Genomic DNA, 16,568 nt, shown 5'->3' on the forward strand with positions numbered 1-16,568 from the left:
AAAACAAAAAACAATGAGATACCACAACACATCTACTAGAGTGACCCAGATCTGGAACACTGACAACACCAAATGCTGGCGAGGATGTGGAGCAACAGGAACGCTCACTCACTGCGGGAGACAATGCACAACGGCACAGCCACTGTGCAAGACCGTTTGGCACTTTGTTACAGAACTAGACATACTCTTACCATATAATCCATCAGTCATGCTCCTTGGTAGTCAACTCCTCTGAAGCTGAACACCACACAAAGCCCTGCACACAGATGTTTACAGCAGCTTTATTCATAATTGCCAAAAACTGGAAGCAACCAAGACGTCCTTCAGGAGGTGAATGGATAAACTGTGGTCCATCCAGACAATGGAATACTACTAGGCACTAAAAAGAAATGAGCTCTCAAGCCATGAAAAGACATGGAGGTGCATGTTACTAAGTGCACATTGCTAAGTGAAAGAAGCTAATCTGAAAGGCTACGTACTGTATAATTCCAGCTATATGACATTCTAGAAAGGGCAAAACTATGGAAACAGTAAAAAGATCAGTGGTTCCCAGGGGTTGGGGGTAGGGGAGGGATGAATAGGTGGGGCACAGTGAATTTTTCAGGCACTGAAAATATTTTTACAATAGTATAATGATAGATGCATGCTATTATACATTTGTCCAAATCCCTAGAACATGCACCACCAAGAGTGAACTAGGTATATGTATACTATAGACTTCGGGTGATTATTACAGTGCGTCAATGTAGGTTCCTTAAATGTAACAAACGTACCACTCTGGTGGGGATGTTGGTAATGGGGGAAGCTGTGTATGTGTGGGGCAGGGGTTAAATGGGAAATCTCTGCACCTTCCCCTCAATTTTGCTGAGACTCTAAAACTGTTTTAAAAGCTAAAGAAAAATTTGGGGAAAAGAATACTACATGGTAATATCCTTAAGTAATCTGTTCGATTCAGACTCAAATTCTGGGACCACATTTGTAATTACTCATTACCAAGCAAGTCGTACAATTGAGGTCATGCCCTATACAGACTACATCTTAGAATCCAGCATGATACTCTGAACACCCAAAACAATAGATACTATGAAGAATTAAACGGAGAATTAAGAAAGCCAAGTGAAGCCCTAAAATGCTGGAGTATTATCAGTGCCATAAAACAACTGGAAATCTATTTTAGAATTTGAACACTTTGGAATTTTTTTTCCCCCAAAGTTAATTTACTAAGGTCTACTCTCATGTTTCCCCTTAATCCATTTTTATTAAGAATTCTGTTGCCTCACCAACAATATATTTGCTTGAAGAAAACAGTTCTACAACTTTGACATTTTAGTGTCATTTTATACTATACAAAGCCCATTTACATAGTTCTTCAGAAAATATTTCCACTTTTCACCCACTATTCCAAGTGTGAAAATGATATCAAATAGATTAGATTTACAGGGAAGCACAAAAGAGAAAACAATTCTACAATTTAATACATACAGTGTCATTAGTGGTTTTTTACAGTTTTCTTTTGAGGATAATCCACTGAATTTTTCTGCCAATGACATTTCAGAGTGAAGTTGTCTTCAGGAGTAGATTTCCACACAGAATCAAGAGTATAACAGTCCAATATATTTTACAGGTGATACCTGACAGTTTATGAGTAGGTGCAAATCATTTTTTTCCCCATTTTTTTTCCAAAGTCTTGGATGATGAACAGGAATCATGACTCTCACCACCACTATAGTGCTCATATAAAGTCTGAAATTAAAAACACACACCTGATTTATAACTTTTAAAATTCAATGTATTACCATATCAGATTAACAAAGGTTTAACTCCACATCTTCTAATATGTAACAAATTTCTCCCTTGTTCTTATAATTAGGAAATTATTTTATACACTATTGGAGATAATGAAAAATTTTTAAACAGCTAGCTTGGCCTAAGAATCAGCGATCATGCGATGCAGATCAATCTTTCTGTAAGAAAAATGTAACATAGCTATTTATAAGCATATATATGCATCCTCAAGGCCTTCTTAATCTCCCTTACTTTTTCTTTTTCTTTTCTGTTTCAACAAACCTCTTTTTAAATTGTTTATTTTTATTGAAGTATAGTTGATGTACAATATTGCATAGCAAAACTCTTTTTTTAAAAATTGAAGTACAGCTGATTTACAATATTGTGTTAGTGTCTGGTGTACAGCAAAGTGATTCAGATTATATCTATATCTGTATCTGTATCTGTATCTATCTATCCCTCTCTCTATATATTGTTTTTCATATGCTTTTTCATTATAGGTTATTACAAGATACCTTACTTTTTCTTAAATAAAGCCAGTCTTAGATAAATTCCTATACTGTAAAATACACTCATCAGGAAATATACTTTCAGCTGATATTTAAACTAAAGAATGGAAGACATTTAAAAAAAAATACAACTGCTATACAAATAAGTATAATTAGCTATATTAAAATCTACATATTTAGTAAAGGACTTAAGGCTAAGCCAACATCTAATTTATGAAGATGAAAGATATCTTTGCCATCAAGGAACACATAACCTTAGTGATAAAGGTAACCCACCTCAATTTTATTTATAAAAGGCTTTAAACAATACACTGGTAGAAATTTAAAACATAGAGATATGAAACATAGAGAAAAATTACAGAACAAATTTTGTCCAATTTCAATTCCTAAAGCCACTGATTTAGCTATCAGAACTTGAGAAAATTTAAGAAAAAATTTACCTTATATCATATGGATACAAATATAATGGTGAATATATAGTAAATTCCTCCAAAACTGTATCCAAGTTCTTAACATCTTAGATTGGTGTTATCCCTATCCATAGAGCTAACAGTGATTTTAGTTTAAGCTCCCATAATTTTACAATAATGTTATAACTGATATATATAACTAGTAACTAAAGTCAATAAGCATACCTAGTGTTCTGGAAATGACTAGGTGTTTGATGTCAGTGAGATCCAAAAAATTATGGTATAGATATAAAGAGGCATTGGGAGACTAAAAGATTGGAGACATTTGCTTTGAGAAATGTACTGACTGCTATATACAGCCTCACAGAAGTCATTACATGTGACAAGTACTGTGATTTCTCTACGATGGTTTAAAAATAAAGTTGGCTAGAAAAAAATGAATTCAAAAGCTGTGTTAAAAATGGTGTTGATTTAAGATTCCTTATTGAATTTATTCCAGTTGAGACCCAACAGCAGTCTTTTCAATGCACCCTATATGACAATCCATTTTCAATTGTGCTGTCTGCACAATAAGAATATAAATCAAATAAATCTATATTTGTCAAAAAGTACATGTTAAGTATCTAAATACAGAAACACACTTCATAGCTGATCTGATGATTGGGCCAACTTTCCTTTGCATTACCTGTTTAAGTGTCTAACTCACTAAATTATACAAAACGATTAAAATTAGTGTAGACAGAGAATAGACATACTTTAGCAGTTTTCAAAATGGAGTTAGGAGAATTCAGGCCAACAAGTTGGCCCAGAACATATTTCATTTCTTCAGTGGTTCCCTTAGCCATCTGGTTCCCTGTAAAATAATAGATATAATCAATAGCACACTGGTATCAAATAAGAAAAATATAAGTTCATATATAAATATGTATTCTGTTTAAAAGCACAATAACTGGCATTCTTGTAACTTATCACTGATCATAGCCCCTTACCTAGGATAGGTAAAAATGAATGCCAGCAGGTAGAGAAAGGTGATCTCATTTATTTTAGTATTTAGCATTAAGGAATATCCTTAAGGAAGGAGGCAGGCAGGAGGAGAGCAGCCAGAAGGCTGTTTATATTAGCAATCTGGTAATAAACTTATTTTTAAAGAAGTACCTGGATGAGTTTGAATCTGAACATATGGATGTGCCAGGAGCTCAGGAATGGAGATCCTCTGTTTAGGGTCCCTTATTAAACAACACTATAAAAATAAAGATAAATTTTTTAAAAAAACGAAGCAAGTTTTCTTATGCAATATTGATACAGTATTTTCCCAGACTGCATCATATTACAGAAGTTGCTTTCTAGAGAGCCTACTTAGAAATGACAAAATTATTTTACACGTCATTTTTGCAAAATCTCCAAGTATTCATAAGTTTTAAAAACCTTCAAAGTGAACTTAACACATCTTTAAAAACTAACTCAGTAAGCAATTCCTCTCAATAGACCTCTCAGTTATATCTAAGCCAGTTACATAACTCCAATCATTTCAACTATTTCTTTTTCTTTCTTTTTTCTTTTCTGGGTGTGCCATGCGGCTTGTGGGATCTTAGTTCCCTGACCAGGGATTGAACCCAGGCCATGGCAGTGAAAGTGCTGAGTCCTAACCACTGGACAGCCAGAGAACTCCCTCAGCTATTTCTTTAAGTAAACAATTAAGTACTACATGAAATATAGCTCTTCTATATGTATATACTATTAATGTTACCTTTAACACATCTTGAAGATCTTTCTCTGGAATATCAGGAAATTCAATTTCATGATTAGGGTCAATTATGGCATGTAATTTAGAAATCTGATTAATGATATGCTGAAACGGTGTTTTCCCGTAAGTCATATAGTACAAAATGCAACCTAAGGACCAAACATCACTTTTGGGGCTTATCTAAGTTAAAAAAAAAAAAAAAAAAGAAGAAGTTACTGTTATTTTAACATAAAATTAAAATATTATACACACACACACACACATACCCTAATATTTAAAATCATAACTAAATCTCAATAAATGTCCAACTATTAGACTATGTTCATGACAAAACATCCTCTTCTCGTTTTGATTACACTTGGTTATTTTATCAAAAGAAATGAACTTCAGTTTAAATCTTTCAACAAACTCATAATCAAAATATTTCAACTGAAACAAAATATGACATTCTTGTCAGCCTGTGAAAACATAAAACTAAAAACCCTAAGTGCACATTTTAAATTTACATGTTTTCCCCAAAATTACTGAATTAAAATAAGTTTTTATATAAATTCATAAGTATGTATAGATTTTAAAAAGGTTATTTAAGTTGAGCTATCCTAAACTTAAGAACACAAACTATAGAGCCAGACTGGGCTGGGCTGGGCTTGAATCCTGGTCTTATCACTAGCTAGTAATTCTACATGTCTCTGTTTCCTCATCTCTAAAACAGAAATAACAAAAGTACGTTGTCATGGGCCTTAAATGATGTAACCATGAGATATGGGTAAGCATAGAGAATAGTTTCTGGTATAGTAAGTACTCAATAAATATTACTTATTATTAAATGTTCTTTGTATTAAATAATCTCATTAGAAATAATGTGATATTATAACATAATTATGCTTTTGACTTTTAAAAGAACATGATTAAGACCAAACACAGAAGTGAGCATAATAAATGAGAATGGCTAAATTCCTCTTTTAAAAGATACTCAATATGCATTAAAACAAAATGTAACCACATGCTCTACACAAAGGATTAATCTAAACCAAATGACACAGAAAGGTACAAGGAAAAAAGAAATGGACATCTATAACCAAATGCAAGAAAGAAAAAAAAAGGAAACGAAAGCAGAGACAGCAATATTAATATTAGAAAAAGAGAACATGGCAAAATGCTTCTAACAGAAGAGAGAAAGCCATTTTACAGTGATAAAAGGTACAATCAACCAAGAAGAGATGACAGTTATGAACTTCTATGCACTGAAACCACATTTAATAGAACTATATAAAGCAAAAATTGTATTAAATTCTTTGAAGGAGGGCAGATTTAAACATGCCTTTCAGAACATGACAGAATAGATCCCGTTATCTGAACACAAAGAAAACTGAAAATTAATAAAAAAATAACCTCCTCTTCCTCCAATTTAACCACTTGGAAATATAAGTCCATTTCTAAATACTAAATCATGAATTAAAAAGAATTTCAGATTCTGGAAAAATGGCTGTGGCCGTGTGGTTTTCAAACTCTCCAAAGCCCCAGATAAGACAGACAGAGCAGCCTGGTAGCAAAACCGTAAACATATGGAAACTATCTACAATAAAAGCGGAACGTGAATGGAGACAAACTACCCACAGCCACAGGTCGTGCGTGGTAGAGGCATTTGAAGCAGAGAGGAGAGAGGAGTAATGAATGGGCCCAATAGACCTCAGAACAGGAGCCCCAGATGGCCAAGCCTGTTCACTGGAAAGCAATTCGAGAACAGAGGGAGACTGGGAGGGGCTTTGAGCTCTTCCATAACAAGGATTACCTCCCATGTTGGGATAAAAATTTATCTTCTATTCAGAATCACTAGTTGAGATTGACCAATACGACCTATTTAAGTACTGAGTTGATAACTGAAAAGAATCTGAACACTACATGCAGTTCAAAGTAAATTTTATTTTAAAGTACCAAAGAATGAAACAATTTTAAAACTGAAATTAGAAATTTTGGAAATTAATGAAAATAAGAAACACTACCATAAAACCTAGAAGTAGCAGCTAAAGTAAAACTCAAAGTAAAATTCAGTTTTAATGTTTTAATTATAAGGAAGAATACTAAAATTAAATTAGCAATTATTTAAATGCAGAAGCTGGGGGGAGAAACCTAAAGGGAATATAAACAACAAAGATAAAAGCAGAAACTAATTAGAAGACAAATGAAAATAGAGTTAATAAATGAAATGAAGACCTGGTTCTTTAAAATTAACAAAACCCTGGCAAGCCTAATCAAGAAAAAGAGAAAGAGAAATCTAAGTATTAAAAGAAAAGGAGAAGCTAAAGAGGCATAAAAAGAATTTTTATAAGAGAGACTATTTGGCATAATTTTATGCCAGCTATTTGAAAAGATATTTAGAAGCCACAATTTCCTAGGAAGGAAAATATAATTTAGTAAATGAAAGCACATTTATTAAGCAATTGTTTCAAGCTGGACAATGTACTAAGTGCTCTGTATTCTTTCCCATTTAATCCTCAATTACTTTTAAAATAGGTACTGTGTGCAAGCCTAACTTGCAGATGAAGAAACTAGGCAAGTTAAGTCACAAAGACAGTTGATAAAGAGGCAGATCTATGACTTGAACGCAGGTACTGCACAGTGGTGTGTGCTTGCATCCATTTGAAGACACTGGTATAGAGAAAGAAGGATTAGCTTGGGAGCCAGAGGCACCATGGCAGGCAGAATGGACCCAGCAAGGGGCACCAACGAGGCTAACACAAAAGCTCACAGAGGTGGTGAAATAAGAAAAGTGGGAAAGTACCTGGGAATATTACCTACTAGAGTTGTTCTTGGAAACAGAAAATTAACAAATGAAGAAATGGGAAATAAAATTTAAGAATCAGAAAGGAAACAAAGGTTATCAGTTCACTGTTATTTAATTTAAGGTGCCCGTATCAGAGCTAATTTAGTCTTATTTTTTTTTCTTTATTTTTAAAACTCAAAAAACATCCTGTGTGCATTTCTTATAGGAGCACATTGTGAGGCATCACCATATTAAAAGCACAATATTAAAAGAACAATCTCAAATCAATAAAGAAAAGTGAAACTGAATCCCATGACAGTTTGCTTAATAAAGCAAGGTCTCTGTAATGGTCTAAAAAGTTTTAGAACTTAAAGAAATAACTTTTCAGTTATCTGTTAAGTTCATTCAGAGACTAGCCCATTCCCTATTTGTGCCAGAGAAATGGTATGTAAATAACCTTACGGTACCTTCGATTTGGATTTCCCATTTTCTCTTGAGGAAGACATATCTTTGATTGCTTCTGGTGGCATATAATTAACTGTACCAACCTACTTGCCAAATGACAGAAAACACAGAAATCAATGAAAATACTTCATTCTGCTTTAGATTTTTTAAAACACGAATGCCAGATTTTTGGCAACTTGGAGAGTTACAGGTTTCAGTTAATATATTTGAGAAACTCTAATAACTGAGAAAAATATTAAGACATAAATTTCTTCACAATTCCAGCAAAATAAATTAGATTCATAATAAAAATAACTGACTCCTTACAGAATGCTGAGCTATTTCTTATGGTGGGCAGCAACCATAAATCTTTCCAGGATAAAATTATATTAATGGCCATAAACTTTGAAGGAATTGATCAGTTGCTCATTTCTGTGCTGGAATAGACCCAGAACACTTTTTAATTTTTTTTATTTTTATTTATTTATTTTTTTTGCGGTAAGCGGGCCTCTCACTGTTGTGGCCTCTCACGTTGCGGAGCACAGGTTCCGGACGCGCAGGCTCAGCGGCCATGGCTCACGGGCCCAGCCGCTCCGCGGCATGTGGGATCTTCCCGGACCGGGGCACGAACCCGTGTCCCCTGCATCGGCAGCCGGACTCTCAACCACTGCGCCACCAGGGAAGCCCCAGAACACATTTTTAAATAAACCAAACAACCAACCAAAAATCTAGCTTTGTCTCCCTGGGCCCACGTCCAAATAGAGATGAGATGGGTGTCTGCATTATGCAAGATTTTCCACAGCAGGAGTATGCCAACCTTACACTGCATTCATTTTATTCTAAAATGATTCTGCTTTCAAACACAGAATACCTATACTTTAGAGCCTTACCATAGACGATATCGTCAAGCTGATTTACAACTAAATGTTCAGCCATATTTTTGATATAGAAAGAAGCGATTGTCAAATAGAATTGGTTGAAGGGCATGCTGCCCATCTACTCCTAAAAGAATCCAGTTTTACTGCTAGGATTAAGGAATATCCACATCAGCAATCTGTATACATGAAACACACTGTCTTGGCTCCAAGCAGGATTATTTTGAGTCATTCTTTGGTTGTCATCACCTTAGTTTTTAGGGGGACAAATTTATTACGATTGCTATTGCATATCCTATTATAAAAATGCAGTTGAGTATATTTATTATGGTGTTTCCAATAGGAAGGCCCAATTAAGAATTTTTTTTCAAATGTAAGTGATAGGGAAAGTTTTACTTCTCTGGAAGAATGAAATGATTTTACCTTATGGACAATGAAAAACATGAAACTGCAATTCTCTCTTTGGTTGCTACCAGGAAACTGAGACAAAGTTTCAGGTGAATTTTAGATAATGACCAAGATGATTTCCAAGGCAGGTATTACTGCTTCTCTACCTCAGCTATAGGAAAATCATTCAAAATTGCTGGATATATTTCTACCGGATCTTGACTTTCTATACTAAAATTGTCTTAATCATGTGATTAATTTGTTTTTTATAGTTATAATATCTGTTCTTGTAAAAAGGCTTCAAATCCTTTGAAAAATGAAGTAGGGAAAAATAAAATCCTCATTAGCAAAATAATATTTCAAAGGTGAAAAGGAATTGAAACTCTACTGTGTGGTAACCAGCCATTCATTACCTGAGAGTCTTTAACAATACTTGTTGTATCTGGTTGCATTTGGTTTGCAATTCCAAAATCAATTAGCTTTAGCATTCCATCAACTATCAGAAAGTTAGCAGGTTTCAGATCACTGTGAACAATACCTTCAAAATAAAAATCCATTATAATATTAGACCATGTTAAACATCCTAAGTACAAAAAAATTTCACAATCTGCTGAGTTGATTCCTTTAATTAGTCAATCAAATTAAATATTCACTTTTAATGTATACTACAAACATACAGCACTTGCTACGTGCCAGGCACTATTTGAAGTTTGTCGCCTGTATTGAATCATTGAACCCTCATAACAATGCTGAGGTTAAGTACTATTATTATCCCCACTTTTAGCTGAGGAAACTAAGGCAGAGTTTAAGCAATCTGTTCAAGGTCACACAGCCTAAGTAACAGTGTCATGAGTTGAACCCAGGCAGTCTGGCTTCAGAGTTTATGCTCGTAACAACCACTGTGATTCACTGCCCACGAGAGAGCACTGTAAATTACACTGCCAGGTGGTAGGACCCTAATGCTCCTGACATATCCAGCCGTACAGCCTGATCTTCATCACTGGTGAATTATCTTTTAACTTATAGGACGGGAGACACAAGGAGACGATTTACAATTACCTACATTATCAGTTATTTAAAATAAGGAAAAAGTAAAGGCAAAGAAGCCATAAAAAGAACCAAGGCCAAGTAAGGTGAAAGCCAACCCAGAATGTAGGGCTAACAGTTAAAAAAAAAAAGTAAAAGCAACTCCCATACAAGGTACACAATACAAAACAACTAGGAGAATAAGTGAAAAAAAATCTCAGATTTTTAGGATACCTGAAACCCAGTCTCATATCTGCTATAATCCAAGTATTTGGAGACCCAGGATTATGGACTATGTTAATACTGACAAAGATACATTTCGTATTATGCATGCTTTATGGATGTGGGGATTTGAGTTCATGCACTATATCCTCTCGTTAACAGCATTTTTTTTTAAATTAATTAATTTATTTTTGGCTGTGTTGGGTCTTCGTTGCTACGCGCGGGCTTTCTCTAGTTGCCGTGAGCGGGGGCTACTCTTTGTTGAGGTGCGCGGGCTTCTCATTGCGGTGGCTTCTCTTGTTGCGGAGCACGGGCCCTAGAGCGCACAGGTTTTAGTAGTTGCGGCATGTGGACTCAGTAGTTGTGGCACACGGGCTCAGTTGTTCCGCAGCATGTGGGATCTTCCCGGACCAGGGCTGGAACCCGTGTCCCCTGCATTGGCAGGCGATTCTCAACCACTGCGCCCCAAGGGAAGTCCCTGTTAACAGCATTTTAAAGAAATGGTTTTGTCCCTTCATCTTTATTAAACTTCCAAATATTTAGTTTATCTAGCCTAAAGGTGCCAATAACCAATACCTTAAAATTATAGGTGTATTTCTCTAAGATAGCACTACTAATGAATATTTTAATTTTACATACAAAGAGATTTTAAAATACCATGTTGATGAATCGTGTGAACTGCCTCCAACATATTTTTCCAGTAACTCTTGCGTTCCCATGGATTGATAGATTTTTTCTTTTTAAGCCAAGTATTAAGATCAATATTTCCACATTCCATTACCATGTAGATGTACTGATCTGTGATTTCACTGCCATTAAAAACAAACAAAAACAACAAAACAATAAATGGTTAGGTTATACTACTAAGATTTACAAAGTATTTATCTTAAGAATTAGAGCCAAAAGAAGTCTTCTTTTTAAGTTAAAAAAAAATTCTTACTAATCATAAAGTCGGATGATTTTATCACTGTGTTGTTGTAGTTTATTCAGATAAGCAATTTCATTCCGGTAACTATCAATTGTTTGGCTATCTGCTTCTTCTAAGTTCACATACTTTATAGCATGTATCTGTTTCTTTCCATTCAACACCTGAAATACCTATAGAGTAGAACAAATGAAAATGGTTAGAATACACTATTTACATACTGCCACAATATTTCTATATTAATAGATAAAATCTTAGATTAAGGATTATTGATGTGAATAATTTAAAATGTCTGGGCTTATTTTGAGTATAGAAGGAAAAAAGCATGTTAGGAGAGTAACAGTACATTCTCAACTACCTATGACAATGGGCATAGGTAGTTGCCTGATCTACGTATAAGAAAGGTAATTTAAATTTCATATACATTCATAACACTCTGTTAGATGTTGCAACCAGAAAAAGACATTAAAAAATGCTAAGGAAGACTAAGGGCTGTAATAAAGATAATTCATTGCACAGATGGTGTTTATTCCATTGTGCCTGGAGTTGACAATTTCATTCATGTGGTCAAGAATATTTTAAAATAGGTACTAATTGTAAGCTATCAGTATACTCGGCTGTAAAAAGTAGATCAGGTCCAATTTTCAAAATCAAGTTGTCAGGAACAAGATGTTACTGTCAGCATATTGAGGTCCAGGTCAAATTGCTCTGGCTATAATGACAGTCAACTTCTAAGCAATATTGATAAGGCAGATAGTACATTTCGAAAACACTGCTAATGTGTCTAACTTTCAGCAAACGTGCAACAGGGATGGGGCTTCTAAAATGCAAGAATTCAGACACAAAATGATAGTGTAAGCAAGAAAAATTACATTCATTTATCTCCTTGCACCCACTGAAGTAAAACATCATTTATTTAAAAGCCATTAACCATGACTATCCAGCAGATATTGGCAAGAAGTGAGAAAAGAGCCAAAGTGTAGATGAGGTTCATGCATTTCAAGTGCACTGTTAAGCAGAGTCTGTCAGGTACAGCTGAGTTACCTGAATTTTAAATACAAAACTCTAACAAAGTTATTACTAGTTTTACTTGCACAGAAAGCAAATTAGAGGAGGAGGGGCATAAAACAGTGATAGGGCAAGAAGCGGCAGAAAGCAGCAAGGAAGAAAAGTAATTTTAAAACAGCAGAAAGCCATTTTGTGTGAGGTAAACAGCCTTATAGTGTCAGAGTTAGAATCTGTCAGTTTCATGGAAAGATAATGAAAGAACTAGAAAGATTAGTGTTTTGAACATTCCCACTAGCCCCATGAATTTTCTAAATGCTCTTAACAGGGTATAAGTTGGTCACTGTCTAAACTCTAGCATAGACAGCATGAACGATGTTAGTTTCATAAAGCATGTTACCCTCTTTTCCCTGAGGCGTGATGATTTTGTCAACGCCGTCATAATAATTAAATAATAATTCAATCGCACTAAGAAAATATGGGTCAGTCATAGCTTTATCACTTGGCCCTTGACTTAAGTAAGCTTACATTTTCATTATCCTCCAAGGAAAAAATGTTTAAAACACTGTTAAGATTATTGTACATCTTCTGAAAACATGCTACTAAATAAATAAATATGTTGGTAAAAATCAATTCCATCGTCCTTTTATTCCCATGCCTAAAATGTAAGGCAAGGAAGAGAACAAAGGAAATGTACACAGAAATTAATATTATTGAACAACTGCTAAACATGGTAATGTATACACCTCATTTATAGTAAGTTAACAAGACATCTTAAGCAAGTCTAGTTATTGTCAGCTGTCTTAAAAAATTATAATAAAACTTAAAATGAACCAAACAGGCTGTGTTTCATGTATCATCCTTAACAACTTAAGAGTAGCAAAAGAGCTGAGGAGGGCTTTTCATCCAACAAACACTTCAGTGTTTGCTATTTTTCCAGCCACTGTTCTAGATAACGGAGCAAACATTGGTGAGCAAATCAGACAAACACCCCTACGTTGATGGAACTCACATTCAAGTGCAAGGGGACACAAACAACAAAACCAAATAAGTCAATTACAGAGCATATTAGCAGATGAGCTACAGAGAAAAATAAAGCAGGAGAGGGGAACGGAGCTTGCTGGCAACTGGAAGGTAGGAGTTGGGGTTGTAGCGCATGGTCAAGGAAGCACTGATTGAGAAGACACTAGAGCAAAGATGTGAGGGTATCGAGGAAAATCGACTCTTATGCTAAAATAGGCCAGGAGAGCAAGGACTGAGTCAGCGAGACTAGTTAGAGGGCGACTGTAACAGTTCAGGTGAAAAGATGAAGCTACTTTGGCCGAAGGGATAATAGTGGAGGTGGTGAGGAACAGCCAGATTGTGGACAGACTTTGAGGTAGAACCAGTAAGACTGATGATTGGCTGGGTGAATGTCAAGAGAAAGTGCAGTCAGTGACGACCCCAGGCTGCTTGGCCCAGCAACTGGAAGAATGAAGCTGCCATTTACTGAAATGGGAAGGACTATGAAGCAGCAGTTAGGCTTGGGACATATTAAGTTTTAAGTATCTATAGACACCCAAGAAGAGACGCTGAGCAGTCAAATTGGATACGTAAGCCCAGAATTCAAAGGAGAAGTCTGAGCTGGAAATACAGATTTGGGAATTGTCAGCATGCACATGGTACATGAAACCACGAGACTGGATGAGAACACCAAGGGAGTGAGCGAGTTTCGAGAGAGAAGAAAAGAGAAGAAAAGCCAAGAACTGAGCTCAGGGGCTCTGCACCATTCAGATCAGGGATATGAGGAGGACAGAGAAGGAACGGTCGCTGGCCAGGAGGAACACTGAAAGAGGCGGAGTGGGAAAAAAAGCTTCAGTGAGGAAAGAAAAATCAACTGTGCCGATTGCTAGGTAACCCACAATCAAGGCTAACAATTAGTTTTGGCAAAAACATGGAGGTCATTAGTGATTTTGATAACAATTGTTTGGTGAATAATGAAGGTAAAAGTAAAAATCTGATTTAAGTGGATTTAAGTGAACAAAATGAGAAGAATTGAAGATGGGAGGTTTAGACAACTCTTTTGAGATCCCTTCCAGCCAGAGAATTAGAACCATATACATTTAGAACCCAGATAAATTTAGGAAATGATCTATTCCAAATCTAGAAATTCATGTGTTGCTAAATTCTGTTTCTGAAAAGAGAAACTCAGAACAAAACAAAACCCATTAATCAAATACCTTGCTGAATCATCCTAGGCATAGCAGTTATTCACATCACAGTCTGACTCACTTTTAGAAAGACTCTGGTGATAATACGAAGCTGTCATTCGCCACCCCCAAGTCAATGTTAATGTTTTTTAGAGAAGAAATATGGAATCATAGGACATTGGAGGGAAGAGCAGGGAACTGAAATTAAGAGGTGGGTCTAAAGAAATATGCCATTTGTTGAGGGGAGGGGATGCGGGGAAGGGATGGGAGAAGGGGATGAGAAGGAGTTTTTGGCTCAAGGGAAATACAGGCCCCTAGAAGTTAAGACAAAAGGCCTCAAAAGGTAAAAAGACAAAGAGAGGAAAGTTTAAAATATTTTTATCCATTCCTTAAATATTCAGGATACCTACCTTACTTGAACCTCCACTTCCTAGCTGCTTCAGTATGGAATACATTTTTCCATTAACTGAAATGCATTCATTTGCTGAAGAGGATGCTGAAATCTAAATCATTAAAATAGATAAGGATTCAAATGTTCAGAGAACATGCCTGAGAAACTAGCTTGCATTTAGTACAGTGAAATGCTTCCAATTCTGAAATTATCTGAACTCTTAATTAGATGTCACAATATTTCAATATTTTAAAGAAGCAATTTACATACTTTAGTCAAAAAAATAAACTTATTAAATTAATATATAGGCAAAGTTCCAAAGTCTCCCCTTCCAACTTGCCTTTACTTCTTAACATAATACATAAATAGAAAATTTAAGGGGGAAAAAAACCCTCTTAATGTCCAACACACAAACTCACAAGCTATCGCTTTTCATCTTTCTTACCTGTTCTTTTTTCTTACACAAACCTTTTTACTTACATACTTACATATATAAACACACAACTTTATCTATATATTTTTTTCTCCTGGAGCATTACATTATAAAGGAAGCAGCATGCTAAGGTGCTAAGAGTTCCAGAGTCAATCAGATGCAGATTTCAGTGATGCCCCCTTTATGCTGGGTGATACTCAACACGCTGCTTATTTTGAACTTGAGCATCTTCCTCAGCAAACTCTCAACCGATGTACTATATACAACACGCCTCCCCTCTCTTCCCTGATGCTAGACCATCTGTGGACCTATAAACGCTCTGAACAGATGGAGTGTGTGAGGACTTACTCTGAGCTGACAAGGAAGCTGGAGACACAGAGAGTGCCTGATTAGCTGATTAACCAAGTTGAAACAAGGTCTGAATAAACCTCAATTCAACTAAGTCATGCTTTACAGCCCAAATGGTAGAATCTTTCTCACGTGCTCTCCTTCTACATAACATAAAAGATAAGCCTTCTCATAATTCAAAAACAGTCATGTATGTACCCCAATGTTCACTGCAGCACTATTCACAATAGCCAGGACATGGAAGCAACCTAAGTGCCCATCGACAGATGAATGGATAAAGAAAATGTGGCACATATATACAATGGAATATTACTCAGCCATAAAAAGAAATGAAATTGAGCTATTTGTAGTGAGGTGGATGGTCCTAGAGTCTGTCATACAGAGTGAAGTAAGTCAGAAAGAGAAAAACAAATACCGTATGCTAACAGATATATATGGAATCTAAAAAAAAAAAAAGGTTCTGATGAACCATTTTAGGACAGGAATAAAGACGCAGACATAGAGAATGGACCTGAGGACACGGGGAGGGGAAAGGGTAAGCTGGGACGAAGTGAGAGAGTGGCATGGACATATATACACTACCAAACGTAAAATAGATAGCTAGTGGGAAGCAGCCACATAGCACAGGGAGATCAGCTCGGTGCTTTGTGACCACCTAGAGGGGTGGGATAGGGAGGGTGGGAGGGAGACACAATAGGGAGGGGATATGGGGATGTATATATACATACAGCTGATTCACTGTGTTATACAGCAGAAACTAACACAACATTGTAAAGCAATTATACTCCAATAAAGGTGTTAAAAAAATAAAAGATACGGTTTCTAATTTCTTTAATCTAGGGCTGAGCAACACTGTTGAGTCATGAAGTATGTTTTCTGTACGAAAGTGTTAGGCTTTGAACATGTACCCATTATTTGTCATTGAGTTGTAACTTCATCACAAGTCTTCATTGCTCCCTCCCCTCTCTTGCTTTTGGAGCTTCCTCTCCTACTTAAACTGAAAATTTCTGAGAGGAAAGGAAGCCCTTCAATAGTCTTTCCCCCTAGCTGCTGAAAGTTATTAGATAAAGTAATTCTGACCTATTTCGGATTCAATGCCGATGTGACATTC

At 35.7% G+C, this 16,568-nt stretch overlaps 1 protein-coding gene across 4 annotated transcripts in view; it reads right to left on the reverse strand.

Moving 5' to 3' along the window:
* Positions 1-1,656: 1,656 nt before the first annotated feature.
* TTK (TTK protein kinase) overlaps positions 1,657-16,568 on the reverse strand; it is a gene marked incomplete at both ends in the record, with an annotated part of 39,318 nt that continues 24,406 nt past the window's right edge. For all 4 annotated transcript variants that reach the window (XM_082855368.1, XM_082855367.1, XM_082855369.1 and 1 more), the window contains 9 exons: positions 1,657-1,743; positions 3,460-3,557; positions 3,860-3,944; positions 4,452-4,628; positions 7,680-7,760; positions 9,332-9,456; positions 10,824-10,975; positions 11,107-11,264; positions 14,696-14,788. In XM_082855368.1, coding sequence (XP_082711494.1) covers positions 1,657-1,743; positions 3,460-3,557; positions 3,860-3,944; positions 4,452-4,628; positions 7,680-7,760; positions 9,332-9,456; positions 10,824-10,975; positions 11,107-11,264; positions 14,696-14,788 — 1,056 coding nt within the window. The remainder of the gene's footprint in view (positions 1,744-3,459; positions 3,558-3,859; positions 3,945-4,451; positions 4,629-7,679; positions 7,761-9,331; positions 9,457-10,823; positions 10,976-11,106; positions 11,265-14,695; positions 14,789-16,568) is intronic.

The sequence above is a fragment of the Leucopleurus acutus genome (genome assembly GCF_964270905.1).
Source record: "Leucopleurus acutus genome assembly, chromosome: 15".
NCBI classification, from domain to species: Eukaryota; Metazoa; Chordata; class Mammalia; order Artiodactyla; family Delphinidae; genus Leucopleurus; species Leucopleurus acutus.